Source organism: Abrus precatorius, unplaced genomic scaffold (assembly GCF_003935025.1).
Source record: "Abrus precatorius isolate BTA unplaced genomic scaffold, Abrus_2018 Scaffold7, whole genome shotgun sequence".
NCBI classification, from domain to species: domain Eukaryota; kingdom Viridiplantae; phylum Streptophyta; class Magnoliopsida; order Fabales; family Fabaceae; genus Abrus; species Abrus precatorius.
In genome coordinates this window covers 23,818,213-23,844,081 of record NW_020874417.1, presented here as the reverse complement: position 1 = coordinate 23,844,081, position 25,869 = coordinate 23,818,213, and the positions used below count along the sequence as shown (strand labels likewise).

General features: G+C 32.9%; 1 protein-coding gene across 4 annotated transcripts; it reads left to right on the top strand.

The window, feature by feature from the left end:
- Window positions 1-3,522: 3,522 nt before the first annotated feature.
- On the top strand, window positions 3,523-25,479 carry LOC113872063 (WD repeat-containing protein 48-like). Of its 4 annotated transcripts, XM_027509286.1 has the most exons (18): window positions 3,530-3,630; window positions 5,219-5,327; window positions 5,763-5,924; window positions 7,657-7,722; window positions 7,837-7,926; window positions 8,085-8,390; window positions 8,530-8,627; window positions 9,383-9,418; window positions 9,499-9,619; window positions 9,751-9,987; window positions 10,274-10,369; window positions 10,483-10,548; window positions 11,190-11,228; window positions 11,336-11,470; window positions 12,450-12,811; window positions 13,411-13,504; window positions 16,506-16,697; window positions 23,988-25,479. In XM_027509286.1, the coding sequence occupies exons 2-18, from the start codon at window positions 5,229-5,231 to the stop codon at window positions 24,084-24,086; spliced, it is 2,298 nt and encodes a 765-aa protein (XP_027365087.1). In that variant the 5' UTR covers window positions 3,530-3,630; window positions 5,219-5,228; the 3' UTR covers window positions 24,087-25,479. The 4 variants fall into 4 exon arrangements, with proteins under 4 accessions (XP_027365090.1, XP_027365087.1, XP_027365089.1 ...); XM_027509288.1 differs by lacking the exons at window positions 16,506-16,697; window positions 23,988-25,479 and adding an exon at window positions 13,727-15,036; XM_027509287.1 differs by lacking the exons at window positions 3,530-3,630; window positions 5,219-5,327 and adding an exon at window positions 5,506-5,610.
- Window positions 25,480-25,869: the final 390 nt, after the last annotated feature.

The window sequence follows — 25,869 nt, the reverse complement described above, 5'->3', positions numbered from 1 at the left end:
AAAGGAAGGTTGGTTATTGTATTATTTATTATTTAAGGATCTGGATCCAAAAAACCCAGTAGATTTTCTATTTTTTTTTCTTCAATGGAAAAAAATCCATAGAGAAAATACTCTATCCATAGAGGAAAAAAAGAAATTGGATACGTGGAAAAGAAAAGCCGTATGCATCAATACGCAAAAAATGCTTGTACGGTTATTGAATCTTATCTTTGCTCATTTATTTTCTTATTTGTATTTATTCTTTTCACCTTAGTTTGAGGACGAAAGAAAATATTGACTAATATTGGGAAAATCCGCATCAAAATCTTTATCAAGATAAAGAAAAGACTTATAAAGTTATATAATCAGGGTAATGATCCACCAACCCGCTAGTTCTTTTTATGAGGCACAAACGGGAGAATTTATCGTGGAAGCGGGAGAACTACTGAAACTGCGTGAAACTATCACAAGGGTTTATGTACAAAGAACGGGTAAACCTTTATGGGTTGTATCTGAAGATATGGAAAGGGATGTTTTTATGTCAGCAGCAGAAGCCCAAGCCCACGAAATTGTTGATATTATAGCACTTCAATAAACAATTAGTAACTAAGATTCTTCTCAAAAAAAAAAATACAGGATTTGAGATTGAATTTTATCTCCTTAATCCTTTTAATTTAATATAACTTTTTTTTTTCTATTAATTAATCTATTAAATTAATAAAATATAAGTAATTCATAATCATCAGGTTAGGATTGATCTAAACCGGCTCATTATGTCTATAGGATCCACCATGCCAACTATGAAACAACTTATTAGAAATACAAGACAGCCAATCCGAAATGTCACGAAATCTCCCGCTCTTCGGGGATGCCCTCAGCGCCGAGGGACATGTACCAGGGTGTATGTGTGACTCGTTTAGATCATTATACTAACAAAAAAAAAAAGAAACCCATTTTTTCAGTATTAGCGATCAGTTAAGATAGTGTGAATGGAAGAACTCCATTCACACTATCTTAACTTAAAAAAAAATCTATTAATAATATAAGCATTCTTCTATCATATATAAAATTTATGATTTCGATTGGTGTAAACCCAATCACCCCAATTTGCAATTTAAGATGAGAAACACTTTTCCATTGGTAACAAATGGTTACCCACTAAGCGGAGAAAATACTATTAAAGAAAAATTATGCCCCTAATTTATTTTGCAAAAACGGAATAAGAAGGTCAGTTACCCAGCTAATTTTCGTACTTAAACACCGTTACTGTATAACTTGATTTCGTTGTAAAAAACCTATTACTAAATATTTCATGGGTAGAGCCAAAGAATGTGAACTGTACAAGTTAACAATAACATTGATTAAATAAGGATTAAATGAAAGAAGGGGCTCCGGTGTATAGAGAGGACCTAGTCGTTTAAAAAATAATCATAGAAACGATGGAACCCATTATTTTTTTTTATCTATATCCTATTTAATTTACTATATTTTTTGATACCTAGTATCAATACAATTTCTTATTTCAAAGTTAAATTAAATACTTAGAAAAAAATCGTGGTTGGGAAGGTTATAGTAGCAAAAGTCTATAGGATCCACCATGCCAACTATGAAACAACTTATTAGAAATACAAGACAGCCAATCCGAAATGTCACAAAATCCCCCGCTCTTCGTGACAGTTCTAGTCATCATTATTTTTTTTTTTATAACCAAGCTCTATATCTATATAAGTGTGGCAAGCCGTACTTTAACCCTTTGCATATGACACGTAAATTGTAGATGTGCATGTAAGGTTAAGACACACTTCCTTCACTTGCCTTAAAACTTTGAATGTTAACTTCAACCAAGTCTAATTATTAGCCAATCTTATGCTCACCTAAAGTTTATATACTATGTAATATGTAATGTACTCATAATGTTTTCTCGAGTTATTGTCATCATTTATATATTTTGTTAGATTTCTTTTTTTTTCTTCATTGATAAAAACAAAATTTGTTATTGCACAACTGTAAAAATGTTTGAGTTTTAATAGTATTTAATATGAAAGGTATATGGTTTGGAAATAAGACTGATGTTAAAAATATATTCTTATAGGTTTCTTCCTTCTTTATTGATAAAAATAAAATTTGTTATTGCACAATAAAAATGTTTGGGTTTTAATATTATGGGATAGAAAAGGTGTATGATTTGAAAAGGATTAAACTGAACATTTATGCCAAAGTTAGGTGCTCCATCGTGACCGGTCATGCTCTGTAAATAGTAGACTATGTCTATTTTTGGACCCATCCATTTCATCATTACTCTTCCCTCAAAATTCAAATGTTATAGAAAGGAATTTTTACAACTTTAATTTTCTTAAAATATTTAAGTTATGAAGTCAATTTCCTCTTAATCTCATTCGATAAAAAAATATGTACTTGACATACATTTTCATGTACTAGTAAAACATTTCTTTCATACTTTGCTCTTATGCAAGTACATGTAAGCTCTTACGACTATCTTTATTTTCTTTTCACAGTGAAGTGAAAAGTTTCAAGTTGCAAAAGTGTAATCATCGACTAATCAATTGTCACCTGTGTGTTTGCTTTTATTACATATAGAATACTCTTCAAGTTTACTAGTATTGTATCAAATAACTTAAAAAAAGTTAAACATTATGTAGAAAAATTCTAAAAAAATTTAAATATTAAGATAGAGTTTTGTGTTAAATCAAACTTTAATGTGATTACAGTCTCAGTTCAGATTATTAGGAACTATTTTAATTTTTTTTTTCTATTTTTAAAATTTTCTCCTTACTCAATACATTAAAAAAAAAGTCGTCACAAGAATATCATGTTGAGAAAACTGTAAAGAAATTTAAATATTGACAATGTCCAATTTCTCCAAACATATAACATTATGAATTCTCTATCATATATGTCAGTTGGAATTTATTTACATATACTTCTAGTAGCCTTCAACAAAAACAGAAAAAATCAAACTCAGCTACGACACTCATAAATTTCAGATTTATATCATATTTCAACACAATCTCACAAGATCAATTCAAGTGTAATGTCATACCTAAGACAAATATGAGTATCTAGTGGTATGGTAGAATTGATTTTCATTTATCAAAATTTAAACAGCTTGAACATGCAATTTTTTGTCCAACTCTAATGTTATATAAATTGCAAATCCTACTGTATTTACCCATTTCTTTACATTATTGAGTATTCTTATTATTAAAATCAATTTGAAGATGATAAAGGATTGAATTAACTTATTAATGAAAAAATAATAAGGAAAATATAAAAGAACATTGATAAAAAAATCCGTTAAACGTTTATAGCTAAAAAGTTGCAAATAAATTGAACATGGCCGTTAGAACGCTATAACAAAACGTGGTAAATTGTTAATTAAACGGTAAGGCTGTAAATACGGAAAACCTGAACGCAAAACCTGAGAGCCAGCTGTTGAGATTTATCTTGTGTGAGAAGACCATCTTGCCCTCAGTTAAGAAACACAAACCAAGTCAAATAACCTGCCACATAAAATCCAAGCCCATTTACATTTGCATACTAATTCACTCCCACTCTCTTCTTTCTCCTCTCTTCCCTATCTTTCCTGTAAGCAAACGAACAGGAACAAAAACAGTGCTACACATTCATAACTGATAGAGGTTTGACCTTCAGTTTGTCTTCCACTCTTTCTTGATTTCTTCGATTATTTGTTCGTCTTAATTATAGAAATTTTTATGCTTAGGTACACTCCAAGTTGAAATGCCTAATCGTGTTGCATGGCGGTTTAAGATTTTATTTATTTATTATTTGCTTTTACGTTTTCCTACTCCATCATATAAGGAAGGATTTGAACTATTTGATAGCTTCGGCTTGAACATTCTGTTCTCTGTTCTATAGGTTTGTCATGGGTGATTGATATGTAACCGTGTGCTTGACTTTGAATTCGCATTTTGTTTTTTGCGAATTTGATATCGAAGGGTGAATGAGTTTGAGCTTCGGCTGGATGCAAAGATTATCGAAGTGTGACTGCAAAAGAAAAAAAAAAAAACATGTTATAGGCGTGGAATTGCAGAGTTGAGAATGCTGAGAAAGCATTGTCGACAAAGTGAGGAGTGATAGGCTGATGGAAATTATTTTGGGGGAAAAGGACAGGGCTTAGATTGGGAAAAAGCTTTAATGGTGTAGTTTAGGCTTCAATTCATCAAATTATGATTTTGTGTTTTCATGTTATTTGATATTTACATGATATCATGGTCTTATATAAGGTTGCATTAAGCGTGTTGCTTGCGTTTCAATGGAATTATTGCTTCTACATTTCCACCGGGCTTTAGACTTTTGACTTCTGAGCTGCTTTTTCTAGCCTTTGATTTTGTTATTTTTCATTGTATTAGACTGCTAAAACTCATTACATTTGCAATTTGGCTTGGTACAGATTTCTGTTATTGAGTTTGGGTATTGGATATACTTTAAATTACTGCTGTCTTTGCAAAGATTTGGATGCCCTGGATTTATTTAGTCTCAGAAATCCTTTGTTATGCCTAATACATTGATATAGGTGGCCTTTTGTGGAAGCTCATGGGTTCCCTTGAAACTTGAGACTTTTTTTTTCTGTACATTGAACTTTTGAAATTTTTCTTTTTTTGGTGAATTATTAGGATTAATGAACACATTGTCAACTGTTCAATTATGCTGGTGGGGTGGCTTTATGTATTTCCTTTGGTCTATTGGCAATAGGGATAGATTCTGAAGCTCCTAGATTGGCATTTGGCAGAAACCAAAGTTGGGTTGTTTGATAACTTGTTGGGATTAGTGTGAAGAGGTTGTCTGAGACATATTTTGAAAATTAGTGTGTGAATAATTTGTTAGGATTGATCATTGAGGCGTACAAGTTGATCCTTGATTCTCCAACCAAATACAACAATAACAACCAAGCCTTTTCTTACTAGGTGAGGTTGGCTACGATTCTCCAACCAAATAATTTCATAGAATGCAGTCAAAGTGTTAATATGGGTTTCCTTATGTAACACTTGTGAACTATATTATTCAGTTGAGATTACCACCTCTGCATCTTACTAACCACTTTTAAATATACATTTTATTTTATTTTTTAATGTAAGGGACTCATGTATGGTTGAGGGAAGTCATTTAAATCAGTATTATACCTTTCATTTACATTTTCTTTAATTTACTCCTGGATTTGCTATTTATGCTGTCTGATTTATCATTTATTCACTTTCATAGTTTTGGCAATGCACCGTGTTGGTAGTGCGGGGAACACAAACAATTCAAGTCGACCTCGTAAGGAGAAGAGATTAACATATGTGTTGAATGATTCTGATGACACAAAGGTGAACTCATTATTTCTTTATTCTATTTATTCCGGGAATTTGGCCAAGTTTCATGTTTGTCTTTTGTAACCTGCGCCCCACTGATTGTTTGTTTGAGACTTGCATCTAAACTTGTCAACTGTATGATATCAATCTTTTCATTCTTAATGTTTATTAGGTGGTATTCATATTGTTCTGTATCTATGAGCTCTAAATCCTTTGATAGAATGCTTATTTACCTTGTAATCAATCAAAGCTTCATCAATAGTTGTTGTACACTATGGTGCTGTATCATTCTGGTTAGGTACTTAGCATTTTGCTTCCATTATAAGGTGCATGTAATAGGTGATATTTTTGTGTCAATCTTGCATGTTTTAGTTGGAAACCCTTTAAAGATTTGACAATATTCTTGCTTGGTGTATCTATATTCTCTTGAATGTTGGTTCTTTTCTGCAGCATTGTGCAGGCATCAATTGTTTGGCTGTGCTTAAATCTGCAGTATCTGATGGGACTGATTATCTCTTCACTGGGAGCCGTGATGGCAAGCTAAAACGGTGGGCACTAGCAGCAGAGGATATGGCAACATGCTCTACTACCTTTGAATCTCATGTGGATTGGGTAATCCTTATCTATCTAATGCTTCTGTTTTTTTTTCTTTTTTTTGGGTTTTGTGTTAATTATGTGTAATTTTCTTGCTTAAACACTAACCTTAGTGGTCAGGTTAAAAGGTGCACATGAGGTAGCATTTCATCATGATATGCGCAAAATATGTCATTTTAGGGAAGTTGATATAAAATTTTATGTATTTATTTGTTTAGTTCTTCATCAAGCATCCTTATAATACATGTACTTTCAATTGTCTTCAGTGTCTCTCTCTTTTTTTTGTGGTGTTAAGAGGTCAGTAGCCTTAAGCCCATCAATTTCTCTTGTACCCAAAATTTAAAAACACAATTGAGGTTTGTTTTAATACTGAAAGAGACAATTTCAATTTTCACTGAAAATTTGAATTTCTCTTGGCTGTTGGTTCATCATCTTTCCTTATTTTCTTCACCTTTAAAATATCCTTCCTATTTTTGGTCTAATTTTTAGTTACTAGTTTCTTGAGATCTAGCCCATCCGCCGTCTTGTATCCAGTGTTGTTAAATGGCGGCCATGGCGGAATTCGGTGGCAGAAATTAACCCTGCCGTTACCGTGTTAGCGTTTTATGGCGTTTTTCCATGGCGGCGCCATGGCAGCCGTTACGCCCATGGTGGTAACAGCGGCCATGGCAGAAATTGTTGAAAAATGATGTTTTTGCAGGGTTGGGCCGTGAATCTGACCTGGTCCAGAGGTTGACCCGTGCAAGAAAACCCTAAGGTGACTTGTTAATAGCTGTGTTATCGCGCTGGTGCGGTTCGGAGCAGCTGTCAGCCGCCACGTCGCAGGGTGTTTGTCACATCGCGGCGATTGCGGGTGGTTTGCGGCCAGAATAGGGAGAAGTCGTAGGTGCTACTGCGTGATTTTGGGGAAAGGAAGAAACCCTTATCTGTTTTTCTTAAAATGCACCGTTTTGATTTTTTGCAAGGGTAGAAAGGTTATTTACCCTTGATAAAACATATATTTCATCTTCCTCCACACTCTTCCTCTCTGTACGAAAAGCCAAAACCTCAAGGTAGCAATTTCTCCCATCCTCACTGACTCACCTACTCCATTTCGCTGGAAAAATCAGTTTTTCTGATTTCTCCTTTGCTTTTTCTGTTCACCGGAGAAATCAGCTTTTCCAGCATCTATTCTGCTTTTCTGTTTGAGCTCTATTTTTCTATTCACTGATCATTCTTGTTTTTCTGTTCAAGATCTGTTTTGCTATTCATCCTCTGTTTTGTTGTTCAAGCTTTGTTTAGCATTTTTTGTTTAATATAACATTTGGCTACACTATTTTTCTCTTTTACACTGTTACTGTTACTTGGAATGATGATGTAATCTTGGGAATTTCTTGAGCATTTATATTAAATTTCTGTGTACATAAATTTTATATATGCATATTATAATATTTTTTATGTATTTTATTATATCCGCCATAACTCGCCATGACGGCCGCCATAACTTTATGGCAGATTTTTTGGTTTCCGGCATGAGCCGCCATCTGCCATTGATAACATTGCTTGTATGTCAATTTTCTTGAGCCTAGAAAGAATCATTGTTTGACTTATATATTTTTGGTTTAATTATAAGAGCCTATGCATGTTTATGCCAATCCAATTAGGAATTATAGAAATAGTGAGTTCTTTATAACAACTAAACATGATACCTACACGATTTATGATACATGCTTAACAACATCAGTTACAAATTTTTATTTTATTTTTGCAGGTTAATGATGCAGTTCTAGTGGGTGATAATGTACTTGTTTCTTGTTCTTCAGATACAACACTCAAGGTTTGTTGATTTTAGTTGTTCTTTTTCGTAATTATTCTTTGCTCTTCTCTTATAACAGCACTGATTTAGTTTTTACTGTCCCTTTTTAACTGAATTGCTGTATGTTTGTGCCAGACATGGAATGCCTTGTCCGCTGGAGCATGTACTAGGACACTCCGTCAACACTCAGATTATGTTACTTCCCTTGCAGCAGCTGAAAAAAATGTAATGTACATTGAACTTTTAATGCTTATGAATTGCACCAAGAAAAGGTTCATTTTCTTGTTTTTATGTATTCAAATCTGATTGTTTGTTTTGATTGAATTTAAAGTTTGAATCTTATAATCCATTTTCTGATCTTTTAATAGTGTCGTGAATTTTAGAGCAATATTGTTGCCTCTGGTGGCCTTGGTGGGGAGGTTTTTATATGGGACATTGAAGCTGCTGTTGCTTCGGCTGCAAAATGCAATGATGCTACTGATGATGATAATTCAAATGGTATCAATGGTTCTGGAAACTCATTACCAACAGCAAGCTTACGCACCATTAGCTCAAGCAACAATATATCCATGCACACTACTCAAACTCAAGGATACAATCCAATTGCTGCCAAAGGCCATAAGGAATCTGTTTATGCTTTGGCAATGAATGAAGGCGGTACACTTCTCGTCTCTGGTGGTACAGAAAAGGTATAATGTGGCATTCATGTTTTACTTGTGTGGCTTCTGTTATTACCACTGGAATATAAAGGTGTTTACTGTTATATTAGATTGAATATCCTTTGCTAGATTAACCCTGAGCATGCTTCCTTTTTGTTTTTTCTTCCAGGTTGTACGTGTTTGGGATCCAAGATCTGGATCAAAGACTTTAAAGCTAAAAGGGCATACAGATAACATCAGGGCTTTGCTTCTTGATTCTACTGGCAGGTTTGTTGAGTGGATGCATAAATTTTTCTGCTCCTCCCTGCCCCTTAAATATAAACAGTATTTCTTCTACTCAAGATAGTCAAGTTACTGTTTACAAACATTAGAGTTAGGACTTAGGATTTCATAGTTTATTTATGAAATCTTTATTATCATAAAACTCCCTCTATCTTTTTCTGCACTGTTCTTTCTCGTATGGCATTTCTATGCATTGCTACAATATATAATTATTAATAACTGTGTACATAAACAACATATAGAGTAACCTAAACCTGCCCTTTTCATATACTAGCATCATCACTTTAGTCCTCAAAATATTTTCACTATTATTTTAGTTCCTCAAAATTCATGAGTCATTGTTTTGGTCCTTTTGTTACCCTCTGTTGGATGGATGTCAAATAAACACTGATATGGTCCATTACTTGGACACTGATGATTTTGTCCTATCAGTGTCTATTAGAAAGCCTTCTAATGGATGGTAACCAAGGGACCAAAATGATGACACTTCAGATTATAGAGGGACTAAATTGATGACTGAAAATCTTTTGAGGATGAAAAGGAGGTTAATTCAAACACAATATTTTTGTTGTCAATTTCTAGGATTGCTATTTAATTGGTAATAGTATACTGAATGAAATGTTTTCTTTTCTGTATAGTTGCACAGAGCCATTCATTTCATTGCTCAATTTGTATTAGGTTAGAATAAGTAATACTTTTTCCCTAAGGAGCTGAGATATTTATAATATTTATTATTGCAGATTTTGTTTATCAGGATCTTCAGACTCTATGATAAGGTGCTGTATTTTCTTTTCAAGATAATGAGGTTGTGCTTGTTTGTTATATGGTTGACTAATATTACCATCTTTCCTCATAGGCTTTGGGATCTTGGTCAGCAACGTTGTGTGCATTCTTATGCAGTTCACACAGATTCTGTTTGGGCTCTTGCCAGCACTTCAACATTTAGTCATGTTTATAGCGGTGGTAGAGATTTTTCTGTGAGTGTAGTTTTCCTTTACAGATAAAATAATTCTTTTAATTATTATGAGTTGGAATTTATGTGATATCTCATTGTTGTGTTTAACTTGTGAAGCTCATCTACTAATGCCTAATTCTTTTATTTGATCAGTTATACTTGACAGACTTGCAAACGAGAGCGAGTGTTTTACTTTGCACTGGTGAATACCCTATTCTTAAATTGGCTTTGCATGACGACAGCATATGGGTTGCATCAACGGACTCTTCAGTTCAAAGATGGCCTGCTGAAGGACACAACCCTCAAAAGATCTTCCAAAGAGGCAATTCTTTTTTAGCTGGAAATTTGTCCTTTTCAAGAGCAAGGGTGTCACTAGAAGGATCTACCCCTGTATGTTATATTTATTTCTCAACAGAGAAACATACTAATTTTATGATATCTAACAATTGGTGTATTGTTCTGAGAACACATAATACTGATTGCTTATGTAAAATGTTGTGTACAAATAAAGGTGAAGCATATTTCTTTATGTATCCCTCTTTAGAGCTTCCTTTTTGGGGATATGGTAGAATCTGTCCTCTAAAAAAGTTTATATTCAAATATAAATATTCTTTGGTTTCTCTTCTGATGCACTAATTAGTTTCTTTTTTGTTGCCAAAATTACAAATATCAACAGGTTCCTGTATATAAACAACAGACCTTAACTATTCGTGGCACCCCTGCAATACTACAACATGAAGTTTTACCTAATAGGAGGCATGTCCTGACAAAGGTAATCATGGTGTTTTCTGTTTGTGGTGTTATGCCAAAAATGTTAATATTGTTTATTCTGTTAAATTAATAATCTTTTTGCCATCTTCTGAGGTGATACATGTCTCTTTATAGGATACTTATGGTTCAGTGAAGTTGTGGGAAATTACAAAAGGTGTTGTAGTTGAAGATTATGGGAAGGTGAGAATTGATTGTTCTTGTTGAAGTCCCACATAACTATATATATATATATATATATATATATAAATAAGAGTTTATCAAGGTTAAAACAATCCTTACCTTACAAGCTAGCTTTTGAGGTTGAGTTAGGCTTAAAGCTCAAATTCAGCAGGTATCAAAGCCTATCATAGATCTGATATTGGGCAAAAAAAAAAAACAATTTGGCCCCACAATTTTCCCACTGCAATTAACTTGGTAGTGCAACTTACCTGGTCCTGCAGCTTTCCCAATGCTACCTACTTGGTCCTGCAACTTATCCAGTGCTATATTGAAAAAACAAATAATCCTACAATTGCCACACTCTATATGTCCAATTTTGAGCGTGACAGGTGTATTGAAGTTCTACATCGACTATAGATATGCCTAAATAAGAGCTTATAAAGGCTAAAGCAATCCTCACCTTACGAGATAGCTTTTGGGGTTGAGTTAGGCTTAAAACCCAAATTCAACACTTTCTTTCATTATATAATTCCTTTCATTGTTGTTGTAACTTGAATGGATCTGCCTAGTTATGCTGATTACGATTTTTGAAATTCAACTATAGCTAATAGGTCTCATTTGTAATTTAAAAGTAGCTGATGCTTTACTTGTGAACTACATAGGTTTCATTTGAGGAGAAAAAAGAAGAACTATTTGAGACGGTATGATTACAGATACTTGTCATTGCCAATTTAGTTCTAATAATACTTGTATAGTTGTATTACTTTTTAGTTCTGACTGGTTTTTATTTCTTTGCATACTGCTTCAGGTTAGCATTCCTGCATGGTTCACTGTGGATACCAGGCTTGGATGTTTGTCTATACATTTGGACACTCCCCAGTGCTTTTCTGCCGAGATGTATTCAGCAGATCTAAACATTGTAGGCAAGCCTGAAGATGATAAGGTAAATGAATTTATTCTCATTAGCAATTTACATGCCCTTCCCTTAAATTTCTTGTCATAGTGATTTTGCTCCTAGTCTTTGATATGTTATTATTAGCTATAACTACTAAAATCCAGTGTACCCATCTAAAAAGTCTATCTATGGTTTTTGTCCATCTAGTTCTAATTGTTCACAATTTAATCTTCATAGTTTCCCAACGATAAACATTATTCTGTCCAATAATTAACAAAAATGTAATGGAAATGTTATGAAGAATTAATTGAAGAGCAAAGGCTGTTTTTTGCTGAGAAAGGAGGACATGAAAAGTTAACGCAAGGAAGAAGAGAGACTTTCTTTACAATAAACCCAAAGAGACCTAGGAATACACTTTAAAAAGGAAAGTAAGGGAGAGGGGGCAGTTCACATGACAGTGGGAAGGGGATGCAATTTGAAAGGTTTAATAATGAATTTAGTTTGGGGAAGAGGCCTTATTACTTTATTAAGTTGTTGGTAAGTGAAACACATGCTAACAATAAATGAGTATATATAAAACACAACACAAAATAAATAATAATCAATTATTAATAAGTAAAAATATATTATTTATTTAAAATGGATCTGTATATATATATATATATATATATATTATACATTAAAAATTTAAAATATTTATATTCACTGTGTATTAATTAATATAGTAAAATGTAGTATAAACTTAAATAATGTATGAAGTATGCCCGTGATGCACTGTATATTTATCAAGTAATATAATGCTTACCATGTGCCTATACTGAAGAGTATTGTGTCCTAGGTAACTGAGTTATATTTCTGTGGTGGTATTGTATTATGTGCTTTTACAATTTTCTGATGCAGGATGTTTGTGCTTAAAATGACATTTGGAAGATGCTCACATATAATTTACTACGAACTACCAAAATTGTGCTTGTTTATTTCTTTAGATATATGGTAGTGGCTAATGAGTTTTCTTGTTGCTCTACAGGTTAACTTGGCCCGAGAAGCACTGAAAGGACTCTTGGCTAATTGGTTGATAAAAAGAAAGCAGAGAATGGAGACTCCAACTCCTGCTAATGGGGAATTATTACCTGGAAAGGATATTGGTACTAGAAGCATTACGCATTCAAGAATCGAGGTTGATGGAAGTTCAGAGACAGATGCTATGGTTTATCCTCCATTTGAATTCTCGGTTGTTTCCCCTCCTTCCATTGTTACTGAGGGAAGTCACGGAGGTCCCTGGAGGAAAAAAGTGACTGATTTAGATGGAACTGAGGATGAAAAAGACTTTCCCCGGTGGTGTCTGGACTGCATATTGAATAATCGGTTACCTCCTAGAGAAAATACGAAGTAACGTTTTGCCTTCCTGTACAGTTTTATGCTTGTAGTAGCAAGGAAGAAAGCTTGTTCATGGGTCATGGCAATTTGCAATTTTTGTTAGAGCATGATTGGCTGATTCTTTTTTGAATCTATTATTGTTCAAAGTCCTATTGGAGGCATGTTTTGATGATTTAAAGTTGCTGTTTTCCTTGTCAACTTTTGGAATGAAAACTTGACTCTGGATGGTCATATTATGGTATTTTATACACATCCAAAAAAATATGGTGGTATTTCACATAGTAATTATTTATAATTGAAATCACCTTGGGATTTTCTTATGTGGGTAGTAGTTTGCTTTTATCAATCCAGTGGTATATGTTGCTCGGTTATATGTATTTCTCATAGCATGTTTTACATTTTCTGCACTTCAGGTTATACTCATAAAAAGTTTGAATTTGTTTTCTTACTGTTGTGGGCTTAAGAAAACAAGTGGACCATTACCTGTGGATTTGAGTTACTGACCATGATGGCTATTTTATAACTCTGGAAATCTTTATAATTATCATTTCTCTTGGGTCAGTTACATAATGTTCCCTTTAATATAGATTCTTTTGTGATAACCTTTGCAGATGCAGTTTCTATTTGCATCCATGTGAAGGTTCTAGTCTCCAGATCCTCACCCAAGGGAAGCTAAGTGCTCCACGTATATTAAGAATTCATAAAGTAAGTTTTAATATTTCATAGTGATGGACAAATGGGAAAGAAATCAAACAAGAATTTCATGTGCTTTCTCAACCTTTCTTTATTTCTATATGAATGGAAACGTTCTGTCCCTTTGTCCTTGAATTCAAGCCATTAGTTGCTTTTAACATTGCCTGAACTTGCTATGTTAATCTATTCCATCTGTAAAAAAATGGCTGTCAAGACATTGTTTCCTTCTTGTAGGGATGCTATATCATGTTTTTTGAATACATTTCCCATGTACCTAAACATATCTTCTTTAGTGGTTAAGCAAATGTGCCTCCTTTCCTTTGTTTGATTTTGTCCATCTCCGATGGGGCATGGAATACAAAAGTAACTTGGTGAGATATGGGAAAAGTAAGTAGTGTTGTCAATGGCTTGTGGTGGCAATCCTCAGAATTGCCATGGTGGAATTCATGTTGTTCATTGAAAGAAAATAGAAAAGTATATCAAACACATAAAAAGAGGTGAAAAAGATATATGCATATGCCATAATTGCAGAAGATAATGAAAGAAGACAGACACACAGGAATAAGACAGTTCCATTGACAGTTAGCAAAGAAATAATGGAAAAATGTGATTAGAGGAAGAACATACATGAAAGTCATGTGACTAAGGAGATATTTGGTTTTATAAAACTTATTTTGTTTTCATTTCTTGTTTTCACTTTTAATTACAAAAATGCTCCTTTGTTTTAATTTTGTTTTATGTTGTCAAATATTTGTAAGTGAAATAGTGAAAAACAACTTTTTCACTGTTTCTTGTATAAATCTTTGAAAAAAAATAAGAAACAAAATGAAAACAATGTGGCATTTTTGTGATTAAATGAAAAAGAAAATTTCAACAGAAAATATATTTTGAAACCAAACAGTCCTTGAGGATTTTGGTGTGATCTTTAATTTTTTTGTTAGTTGGGGTACAGGGTGGGGGAGAAAGTTTAACTTGGCTCTGTTGAGAGCCCAAGTTTTAGATTTGCATGTTAGGAACTAACTGGTGTGCTTGAATGTTTTTCTTCTAATTTATTGATATGTTTTGAGTTTTGACTATGAGGACTGAAAGGCACATTCAGTTGGGGTACAGGGTGGGGGAGGAAGCTCAACATAGCTCTCTGTTGAGAACCCACGTTTTAGATTTGCATGTCAGGAGCTAACTGGTGTTGTGGAACGTTTTTCTCCTAATTTATTTCTATGTTTTGAGTCTTGACTGAGAGGACTGAAAGACATTCACCTCTACAATTAAGAAGCCACTGGACAAAGCATAAAATGGGAATTGGGGAAAAAAATTGCCACTCTGTCAACCATCTTTACCATTGCAGATGCTCCCTATGCCAAAGATGCTACATCATGAAGGTTTTAAGGCAGAATTATCCTTTTCCATCACAACTTTGCCATGGCATGTGCTGTGGACAACAATGAAAGGAAATATGGACATATCATGTTTGATATTGTATTAGATTAGGAATTTATTGTAAATTTGTAAATAGGATTTTTTCATTAGCCGTTGAATATATTAATTACTTTCAATGATGATGAATTATTTGGGCTATTTATCAATTGAGGAATGCTTTTGATTTATTCTATCAATCAATCATTTGGAATTTAAATTGTTATTCTCTAGTGATTCTTTGTTTTATTTCTTTTTAGTCATTCTCTTCCCCTTCTTTTTCTCGATGTCTTTGAGATTAGAATATTAGGTATGCGAATATGCATAATGTATAGTAAATTTGGGTTATTAAAGTATTTTAATAATTTGGGTTAGTATCTACAAGTGAGGTAGTTAAAATGGAGAAAGATTTAGGATTATTTGTGATTGTAAAGTACTTATTAAAGTGAAAGAATAGTTTTGTTGTATGACCAATTATCATATATGGTAGCAACTGTTGAGCTTTAAAGAAATAACACAAGAAATAGTGAGATTTGCAGAAATGAAAATGCTAAGATGATGAGTGGTCATATGATAAAAAATAACCGTAGAAGAGAGCATATTAGAATAGTACCAATTATGAAAAAAATGACAAAATCAATTAAAGTGGTTTGACACATGTAAAGAAGGCCACTAAAGGCACTAGTGAGGAGAGTAAATGATATAACTTTTAATTTGGTAAAAAAGGATAGATCAAGACTCAAAAAATTTAGAGAAAATTATTAAAAGAGAACTAAAAATACATAATATCAAAGAGAATTTGATTTTTGACTATGTTGTATGATCCATGTAACTGACATGACTTAGTTGAATAAGATTTAGTTGTTGCGATTTTTAATAATTTTTTAATGATTGTTAAAATCATGGTTACTTGCATATCAAGTTTGGTTTTACCATTTCTACATGGGATGTTAGATTTTGATTTGAAATTCAAGATTACTGTGTCTTCTTACCTTAATTCTATTCCTTTATTTCTCTTGTCTCTAGTATCCACTCTCCTGTGTATTGTACCTAATTATTTTCTCTACGTTCTTGCCTCCAAATCAGTTTTATGTACACTCATTCTGGTTGTTGTGTGTCACTTCCCCACTAAAACTCTTATCCTTCTTTACTATGGATTCTATGTTTAGTGAATTATGCATCAATGCAGTTAATTGAAGTAGATTGCTCAGCCAACACTGAGACCACTAGATTTTCACCTTATATATGCATTTTGAGGTTAATAGAATATTAAACTTTGTCAGAATGTTAATGACTATGAAAGGCCAAGCTGTATTATTGAGTCCTGTATTCATGATGTCTCATTGATAAATAATGGTCAGATTTTGAGTTCTGTTCATATGATGACAAGTTTCAATATTATTTTGGCTGATTGCTTCTATGACATATTAGAGTTATATTCACAGAATAATTGATCTTTGTGTATGTTGTGTAGTAACCACGATTATACTTCCCAAAAGGATTTATTGCTTTGTTTTTGGATGAATTGTGTAGGCTTGTTTTTCCCAGTTTGATGATGCATTTCAGAGTGATTAAATGAGCTTTGTTTGTTTCAATTTAGGTTATTAATTATGTTATAGAAAAGATGGTGGTTGACAAACCTTTGGATAGTGTCAATGCCGATGGTAATTTCCCCCCTGGACTTGCTGGGTCACAATTACAGCACCAAGCAGTTGGGGATGGGTCTTCCCGATCTGGATTTAAAACTTGGGAAAAGATTAAGCCTTCTATTGAAATATTGTGCAACAATGAGGCAAGTTATATGTTCTTATTGATGCTGTCATAAGACTTCATATACAAGTACTGTTTTTGAGATGTTGATGCTTTATTTCATTAAAGTTGATATATTCTTCGATTCCTGCATATGCCTTTTAGAATCTGTTAGCTATCCTTATTCCAATTTTTGGTTAATCAGTGTGGTGTTTCCTGCAAGTCATCAAAGACATGATTCCCTTTGACTTTCATACTTGCTTTAATGTTTTGTATTATAGTTGTAAAGTTGCAACTTTGATTAGCTTCTAAAATCCATGATTTTAATTGACAAAATCATGGTCAGTAGCTTTAAAACTATTTTGGTCAAATTATGCTGAAAATCAGTTCATATATCTTATACCTATGATACTGTGAAACAACAAGTTTAAAAATGGGAGTTTAAGACAACTATTCTCTCATGTGAAACCCCTTATAAATGAACCCTCTTTTGCTTAAAATAGGTAGGTTTAAACACGGGCTTTTTTGTCCAACAAAAAAGAATGAGAAAAGATGAGATTCTGGGTTTTGCATGAGAGCTGTTGAATTCAGGCTTTAAGCTTAACCTCAAAAACTCGCTTGTAAGGTGAGAATTGCTTTAACCTTTATAAGCTCTTATTTGGCCATATCTATAGTAGATGTGAGACTTCAACACACCCTGTCTTGCTCAAGATTGGACATTTAGAGTGTTCGGTTTAATCTCTTTTTTTTTTATTTTTTTTTAATATTACACTGGAAAAGTCGCAAGACTAGGTAGGTAGCATTAGGAAAGCCATAGATCCAGGTAAGTTGTATGGGAAATCCATTAGGCCACTTGGCCAAGTTAATTGAACTGGAAAAATTCATGGGATCAGTTTTTTTTTTTCCAGCCAAAGGTGACCCAATATCGAATTTACAATAGGCTTTGATACCATATTGAATTTGAGCTTTTAGCTTTATAAACTCTTAATTTAGTTATACCTATAGTCAATGTGGGACTTCAACAAGAGTTGCATGTACAGAGATATTTCTGCTGCTGCTGAACACTAGCCTACAATCTGAGCTTGGTATTTTTCTGCAGGGTACCTATAGAACTTGCTTTCTTTGCCTTATTTGAGCTTAACTTCCTTTGCACAATCTGTGGTCATAGAGATTTTCTGCTAGATGTTGGATTTTGCTGCCATACTAAATGATGTACAAATTGTGCTTCAAACTTTATATGAACACCCTACAAGCACGATTCTTCATATTCCTCTGCTTTTGATGCCAAGTTTTCAGCTACAAAAATAACTAAAAGCTAAAAGTAGTAGTTCTAACTAAAGATTAATATAATTTACTTAGAACTGAGTATGAATAAGTTAAATTCTAAGACAACTGGATGCTAGTTTATATGCAAATAATATGCATGATTTACACACATAACTTTTGCTGATATATTGGTTGATAGTATCTTTCAAACTTGAGAAATAGCTAACTCTGAGCGGGATTAATGTTAAGAATTAATCATCCTTTTTCTTGCCATATGAACATCTTGTCATTGTGTATGAGAACACTTGCAATGATGATTTCAATTGGAATTTTGGGGTTTGGCTGGCTTGAACAACATCACTAGAAAGCAATATTAGGCACAACAAAGGTGCTTGGGCTTTTTGCAATGAATGTGGCTTAGGAAAAATAATGTCATCATGAAGGCGAATAGGATAAAAGGAAGGTAGCTACGGAAAGGTGTCGCAATGAAAGCTAAGGTAGTTAAAATCCCGATTTGAATCATAAAATCTTACGATTATACGATTTTGGAAGTTACCGATTTAAATTATGGATAAACTCCTGGTTGAGTAAATCATTGTAAAATCCTGATTTGAATCATAAAATTCCTCAAATCGTGGGATTTCACGATTTCATATCGATTTTGAAAATTCCTCGCAAAGCCTCTTTTGTTGAACCTTATCGTAGTTTATGCTTCTTTCATATATCTCCTTTTTAATCCAATTTGCCTCTACTAGCTTTGAACCCTAACATCGTTGTCAACATTCAACAGTCTTCCTAGTGTGTGCAGCCTGGTCTGCAACTAAACCCAGCATTGTGCTACTGCTCTGAGTTCAAGTCTAGTGTTGCTGTTTTTGCATCTTTTCTGTTCTAGTCTATTTTTTACTCACGTCAATGTACTACATTCTTATGGAATAAATTATGATTTGTGAGTGCTACTTTGTTTAAGTGCTTTTACTGATTTGAAGGTTTTTTTCTCCTTAATTTATGATATTTTATATGAATAATATGAATTTATATCATATATATGAATTTTATAAAATCTTACGATTCAATTTACAATTTTAGGACTATTTTCACTCTCATTTACGATTTAAAGTAAAATCCCGATTTTAACTACCTTGGTCGATAACACTTCTCTTAATATACGGTCATATGTTTTTTCCAAGTCAATAAAAATCATATGTAAGTCTTTTTCTCTGTAGTGATACTTTTATCATTATTTTCTAATGTGGGACTCTTTTACTTACACTTGCTATCTTAACAATTTCTGCCTCAAATTTGAGTTTCTTTCATTAGGTATATTTTTTGTTTAGTGAAAGTTTCAAATACTTATAGTGACACAAGAGCGCTAGTCACTACTTGTCAATATTTAACTAGTATCACTATTAGTTATCATTATTGGCTTTGATACTAGTTGTTGGGTTATATGAGTGAGCCAAAACACTAGAGAAATCTTTTTATCAATGAGTTACAAGCAAATCATACAAACTTAATATCATATCAATTCCAAAACTTTAAAATTTTAGGTTGTGCATCTTTATTACTTATATGTTGCTTGACTTTCTTATTTGTTTTTAATGTTAAAATTCTTCATTCACACTTGTTACCTTAATAAAGTAGATTCAACCAAACAAGTTTGATTAAGTCTACTAAAACATAGAGCTTGGGTTTTGATTTAATGTTTGTATCAATTTGTGATATTTTGGGTTGGCTTGTGGGCCTTTTTATTGGGTTTGGGCTGGTCCAATATATATTTAAATATCAAATGCACGTTTGGGCTGAATTTTGGCTTCTATTTTCAACCTAAAAAATGCAGGATTTTTTCTCCTAGTTTGAGGGAGCTTGAGCATGAATCAACTGTGTAGCCTGTTTTGACAATCTTTATTCCAAATTTTCAAAACTATTTGATGCTTTCATTCAAAGATGAGTTACAAAAATAGTTACCTTTAAGCTAAATTAAGGTATCATGTACTAAATATTATTGTTTAGTTAGTGAGTTGTTGTTAATATGTCCCTCAAAATACTTCTTATAAGGACTTAAGTAGTCCTTTTCTTACAAGTTAGCTTTTTTAGAATGAGTTAGGTCCAAGTTTCGTAATATAGTATCAAATCCTATCTGAGTTTGAATGTTGGACTGTCCACAAAAGTCCAATCCTGTGGGGTCCCTGCAAATGTCCATCCCTGTGCGTGAGGGGGTGTGTTAAGATGTCTAACATTGACTAGAAGTAGAGGCAAAATGCTTCTTATAAGGACTTGAATAGTCCTCTTATGAGCTAGTTCTGTTGGGAGTGAGTTAGGCCCAAGTTTCTTAATAGATGTCAAAAGGTAAAGGGGTACTATTGGATTAGTGTTGATAACATGAAGTCGACATAGATAACATCCTTTGTGTTATTAGCCATGATATGCCTAGTCTTCATTGTAGGTCATTTTGTTGACATTGTCAACATTCAATGTGGATATCCCAATAGATGTCAAAGGGTAAAGGGGTACTATTGGATCAGTTTTGATAACATGAAGTCGTCATAGATAACATCCTTCATGTTATTAGCCATGGTATGCCTAGCCTTCATTGCAGGTCATCTTAATAGATGTCAAAGGGTAAAGGGGTACTATTGGATCATTACTGAAAACATGAAGTTGTCATAGATAAAATCCTTCATGTTATTAGTCATGATATCCCTAGCCTTCATTGCAGGTCATTTTGTTGACATCGTCAATATTCAATGTTGACATCCCAACCTTTATTTCAAATTTCCTATTCACCTTCTGCCTTTATTTCAAAGGGAAAACTAGCACTTCTTTTAGTTTATGTGGATGATATGATTGTTGCAAGAAATGATGAGGCCGAAAAAGAAGAGCTAAGGAAGAAGTTAGCAACGCAATTTGAGATGAAGGACCTTGGGAGGCTAAAATATTTTCTAGTGATTGAAGTTGCTTATTCAAAACAAGGCATCTTCATATCTCAGAGGAAATATCCTTGATCTTCTCAAAGATACAAGGTAAGTTGGGATGCAAGACTGCAGGAACTTCCATAGAACAAAATCATCGAATTGGAAGTGAAGAAAAGGGTCCAACAATTGACAAAGTTCGATACCAGAAGCTGGTGGAAAAACTGATCTATTTAGCCCACACTCAACCTGATATATCATATGTAGTCAGCATAGTAAGTCAATTTATGTATGATTCACAGTAAAGACATTTGTGAGTAGTTACTAGAATTTTTCAGTATTTGAAGAATAATCCTAGTAGGGGACTAATGTTTAAGAAAGAAGACAAATTATCATTGGTGATGTACACTGATGCATATTATGTCGGATCAACCATTGATAGAAGATCCACTTTAGGACATTGCATGTTCATAGGTGGAAACTTGGTGACTTGCAGAAGTAAAAAACAGAATGTAGTATTGCAATCAAGTGCATAATCAGAATTTCGATTCATGACTCAACGGATATGTGAGTTACTATGAATGAAGATCCTTGAAGTCCTTAGAGTACCCTATGAAACTCCTATGAGGCTCTTGTGTGATAATAAATCACCAATTAGTATTGCTCATAATCTAGTCCAACATGACAGATCAAAGCATATTGAAATAGACCGGAACTTCATCAAAGAAAAGATGGAGAGTGGCCTCGTAGAAACAACATACATTCCATCTGGAGAGCAGTTGGCTGATATTTTGACTAAGGAACTACCTACAAACCATTTCAAAACTCTTATTAACAAGATGAGAATGATAAATATCTATCACTTGCTTGAGGGAGAGTGTTGAGAGAATATTTCCTGATTTGGTGCAAGATTATCTTTTGTTTTTGATATGTAAATATGGTAATTAGAAATGTTAATATGTATATATAGTAATTAGGAACATAATATTGGAGTTGTGTAAATATGGTAATTAGGGTTGTAATTTCAAGATTTCAATTATAGATCCTTGTATAAATTCAGTCTTAGGCAAAGAATCTGTTGGGCTATTATTGCCCATAAATGTATGTAATTGTTTTCCATTATTTGTTGTACAAATTAGGAATGATAGAAAATCAGAAATTAGCTTATTAATTGTATATATTTAGGATTCCTAATATAGAGCCTATAAATTAGGAAATATAATAAATCTCTCATTATTTGTAGTAAATGGGAAATCTTCCCATAAATAGAATATTGTACTATGTATTGTGAGGAAATGCAATCAGAAAGATATCGAGTCATTTAGTCAATTTCTTGTGACATTCAAAACTTTGGGTCAAATGCAATATCCAGACAAATAATATTCAGTCTCTTATTTTCAAGTAAACCTCCATATTGTGTCCCTTGAAGTACCCACTAAACAAAGAGAAAACATTAAAAAAATTAAAAAATTTAATGTGATTTGACACTTTTTGCTTATATACATGAACTCACACTACAATGATTTTACTACTTGCAATTCTTGTATGGAGAAAATTGCAAATTCCCTAGTATATTTCACAAATAAAATTGTAAACCTTTTTTGAAAGTTTTTGCATGGTTAAAATTGCAAACATTTTACAATTTTTGCGCAGATGAAATTGTAAACACTCTCTAACACACTACTATCCAAGTTTTAAGCACATTCAAGAAACAACATATTGTGCTGAGAAAATTCATACTGAATCTTCATATTTATATATGTTTTTACCTCTCTTCCTTAAGTCTTTTAATGTGAAACTTATGCATAGTAGCTACTTTAACACTATATACTCTTTTCATCTAAAGCCTCATACTTTTTCACTTTATTAAAAGCTATTCTCTCAGTTTTCTGAAATCTATTGGCTCTACTACAATTCTTACATGTTATATATCCCATCAACTCTCTTGCTCTCTCGAAAAGAAATGATATTGCTTTTCTTTTGTTTCCCCTCATCCTTGCTCTACAACATTGTTTTGAGCTAGTCACTTGAATGCACCATTAACTTTGATACTTCAGGAGAGAGAAGCTTCGACATTTTTTGTTCTAGAAAGCATCATGCTAAGAAAAGAGAAAGCAAAAGAATTAACAAATTTAACGTAATTCAATACCTCCTCGAGTATATGTATGAATTCATAGCAAAACAATTTTACAATTTATATATTTGCATGGGAAAAGTTTCAAACATTCTCTAACACACAACTACCCAAATTTCGAGTACACTCCAAGGATTGCATGTTCTGGTGAAAAAAGTTCATTAAATCATCATTTTAACAAGAGTTTTTTTTACCTCTTCCTTCTTCAAATTATTTTGACGCTAAATAATATTTTGATATATTGCAATGAGATGTATGTATGATAGAAAAACCTAGTGCATTTGTTCCTATACTAATAATTCCTACAAAAGGAAATAAATAATGGGATATTAGGAAATATGAAACCTGAGAAAATCTAAAAACTTATCTTAAGAAATAATATCTTAGATACTCTAAAATATTCTAGGATATATATATATATTATCGTGATTTGTTTCTCTAATTTGTTAGGATTATATTTAGTATAAATAGATAAGGGTTAATGCGTTAGGTTTCATGAACATACCAAATACGTCAATACAATCAATACATTATAATACATCTCTATTAATATCAAATCTCTTCTATCCCTCTCCCTCCCTTTATGCCTAAAACATTATAAACTCAACAAGAAGAACCTTTATCAGTCACGTTTTAGGTTATCTTCACTTGATGTGATAAGATGCACAGAAAATGAGACTTGAAAATACTCTGCTCTCAGACTTGAATGCGTAAGATATACTATTCCTTGTTAGAAATTTATTTCCAGACATTGTATGCTCCTAACTGAAATTGAAGTCTTAAAAAATATCTAATAATTGTATTTTTCCTGCAGTTTTATCTAACTTTCTTCTGGATATTTTAATGAAATATTCAAACTTATGTCTTCTGATTATTTTGATTATCACAGTAACAATTTTTTATGTTTTGCTCAAATCTATTCAACTGGAAATCATTTAGTTTGATTTAATTTGTTATTATGCTTGTATGTTAATTCTTTGTTTAAGTATTTTGCATTCAGCCAACTGTATTTTATTATTTCCAGATATTGTCTCCTGAAATGAGCTTAGCCACAGTGCGAGCTTATATATGGAAGAAAACAGATGACCTTGTCCTAAATTACAGAGTAATTCAAGGGAGGTGACTGCAAAATGCGCTTCCATCAAAGGTGGTATAGCAACTTGAGTGTTTCTTGGCTTTTCTTAGTTACACATGATGTTATTGCTTTCATGGCATTTGTACCTGCATTTTGTTTTTATGTATTTTATTTCTTTTGCTAACTGAAGACAAGGATGGTATTCCGAATTTCTTTTCTGATTGATGCCTATGTTGCTCCCCAAATTGAGAAGGCTTTATAGCCATTATGTTGCAGATGGGGTGATATGAAGTTATTAAACTGAAACTTTTCGAATAAAATTTTCTCTCAATCTGGAAGAAAATAAGTTTGCAAGTTTTGCCTGGGTTTGAATGGTGCTTATTGGTATAAAAAATAACTTCTAAAGGGTTACGTATTAATTTACACTCAACTTATCATGCCCAATTTTTCTTTGATTGATTTCTCAGAAAGGTTTGCAGTCTTCATCATTACTAATATTTGCAGGTTTTCTTGTGCTGTGATTGTGAAAATCATTTCTGAACATTGATTCTGCTGGGGTGCCTGCTTTGATCAGTGGCATTGTAAGACGCTTGTATATTCTAAACTCTCATTGATCACCAAATTAAGTGGCATTCTTCAAACCTGCTTGGATAGATTTTGCGTTAGCAGGGAGCTGTTACTATAAATTTTGATTTATATCTAGTTGGCGTGCATACTTTAACAGGAAATGACAGGTTCATGGATTGTGTCTGGCAAGATGAAGGTTTTCTAATGGGTTATGTTGACAATTAGTGGGATCACATGGGATGTTTTCCAGGAAGTAGGTATTATATTTAGAGATGACCACAAAAAATTGTACATTTGAGTTGGGAGTTATATGCCTAGCCAGAGATTCTGTTCTACAAGTGTATCTTACATCCTCACCCGTTATGTTTCTTTTTCATTTTAAAATTTTGTTAATCGCATGTAGTATTATTTTCATTTGTACAAATTAGAATCAGTCACCTCCTGTTTGTGTCCTTTTCTGCTTATTCTTCCCCTTGCTTCTCTGCCATTGGAGCTGACTGTATTCGATCTGACATCCTGGGTTGCTTTGTGGTTTTATGTTGAATTTGCACTTTACAAGTATTCTAAATGGTCTCGCTCATACCGTGTTGTGTGCCCTTGTTTTGTGTGTATATGCGGAGTCCAGAATTGAAGATTTTGGAAACTGGAATCACAAACAATGGCAGGTGCTGGTTTTATTTAGGGATGGTTATTTCTATCCTCTGATGCCTATTTTCTAACGTTTTCATATAGTGTATTGAATCGAGCAATTTCTTTAGGTATACGTTCTAATTTAGCTAAAGTTACGCAACAACGGAACTAGCAAATCATATGAGAGTTACCACGGTGAATCTAGGGATTCTGGGTTTCTTCGCTTCTGGACGCATGATAAGGTTCAAATTTGATTGTGAAGTAAATAATAACTCTCATATTGCATTCATTTGACATGACGGTGGATGGAACTAAGGGAGGATAGGTTTTCTGGATTCTTATTCTCATGTTTAAAATTATTAGAATTAAGTCTTTCTGGCGCTTTTTTTTTATATAAAATCTTGAAATGTCTAGTTTTTATTTAAATAACTAAAAGTTTGAGATGAATTCGAGATTTAAAATGTTTTTGAAAGTTTAGAATTAAAAAAATTCTCATAGTGCGAGGTAAAGGTTCTGAAGCTTAAAAAATTAAAGAATTTTTGAGAAAAAAAAATAAAATATAATGTTTTTGATTGAAAGATACTGACTAAAAGATGGATTAAAATGGCTAGATAAATCTAGTTCTTAGAGCTTA

What these genes read in the sequence shown, in the direction of transcription:
- LOC113872063 (XM_027509286.1), top strand. Translation starts at nt 5,229, where the DNA reads ATGCACCGTGTTGGTAGTGCGGGGAACACAAACAATTCAAGTCGACCT. An exon ending in GCGGTGGTAGAGATTTTTCT is followed by an intron (nt 9,620 to 9,750) that starts GTGAGTGTAGTT and finishes TTATTTGATCAG; the next exon opens with TTATACTTGACAGACTTGCA. An exon ending in GGAGGCATGTCCTGACAAAG is followed by an intron (nt 10,370 to 10,482) that starts GTAATCATGGTG and finishes GTCTCTTTATAG; the next exon opens with GATACTTATGGTTCAGTGAA.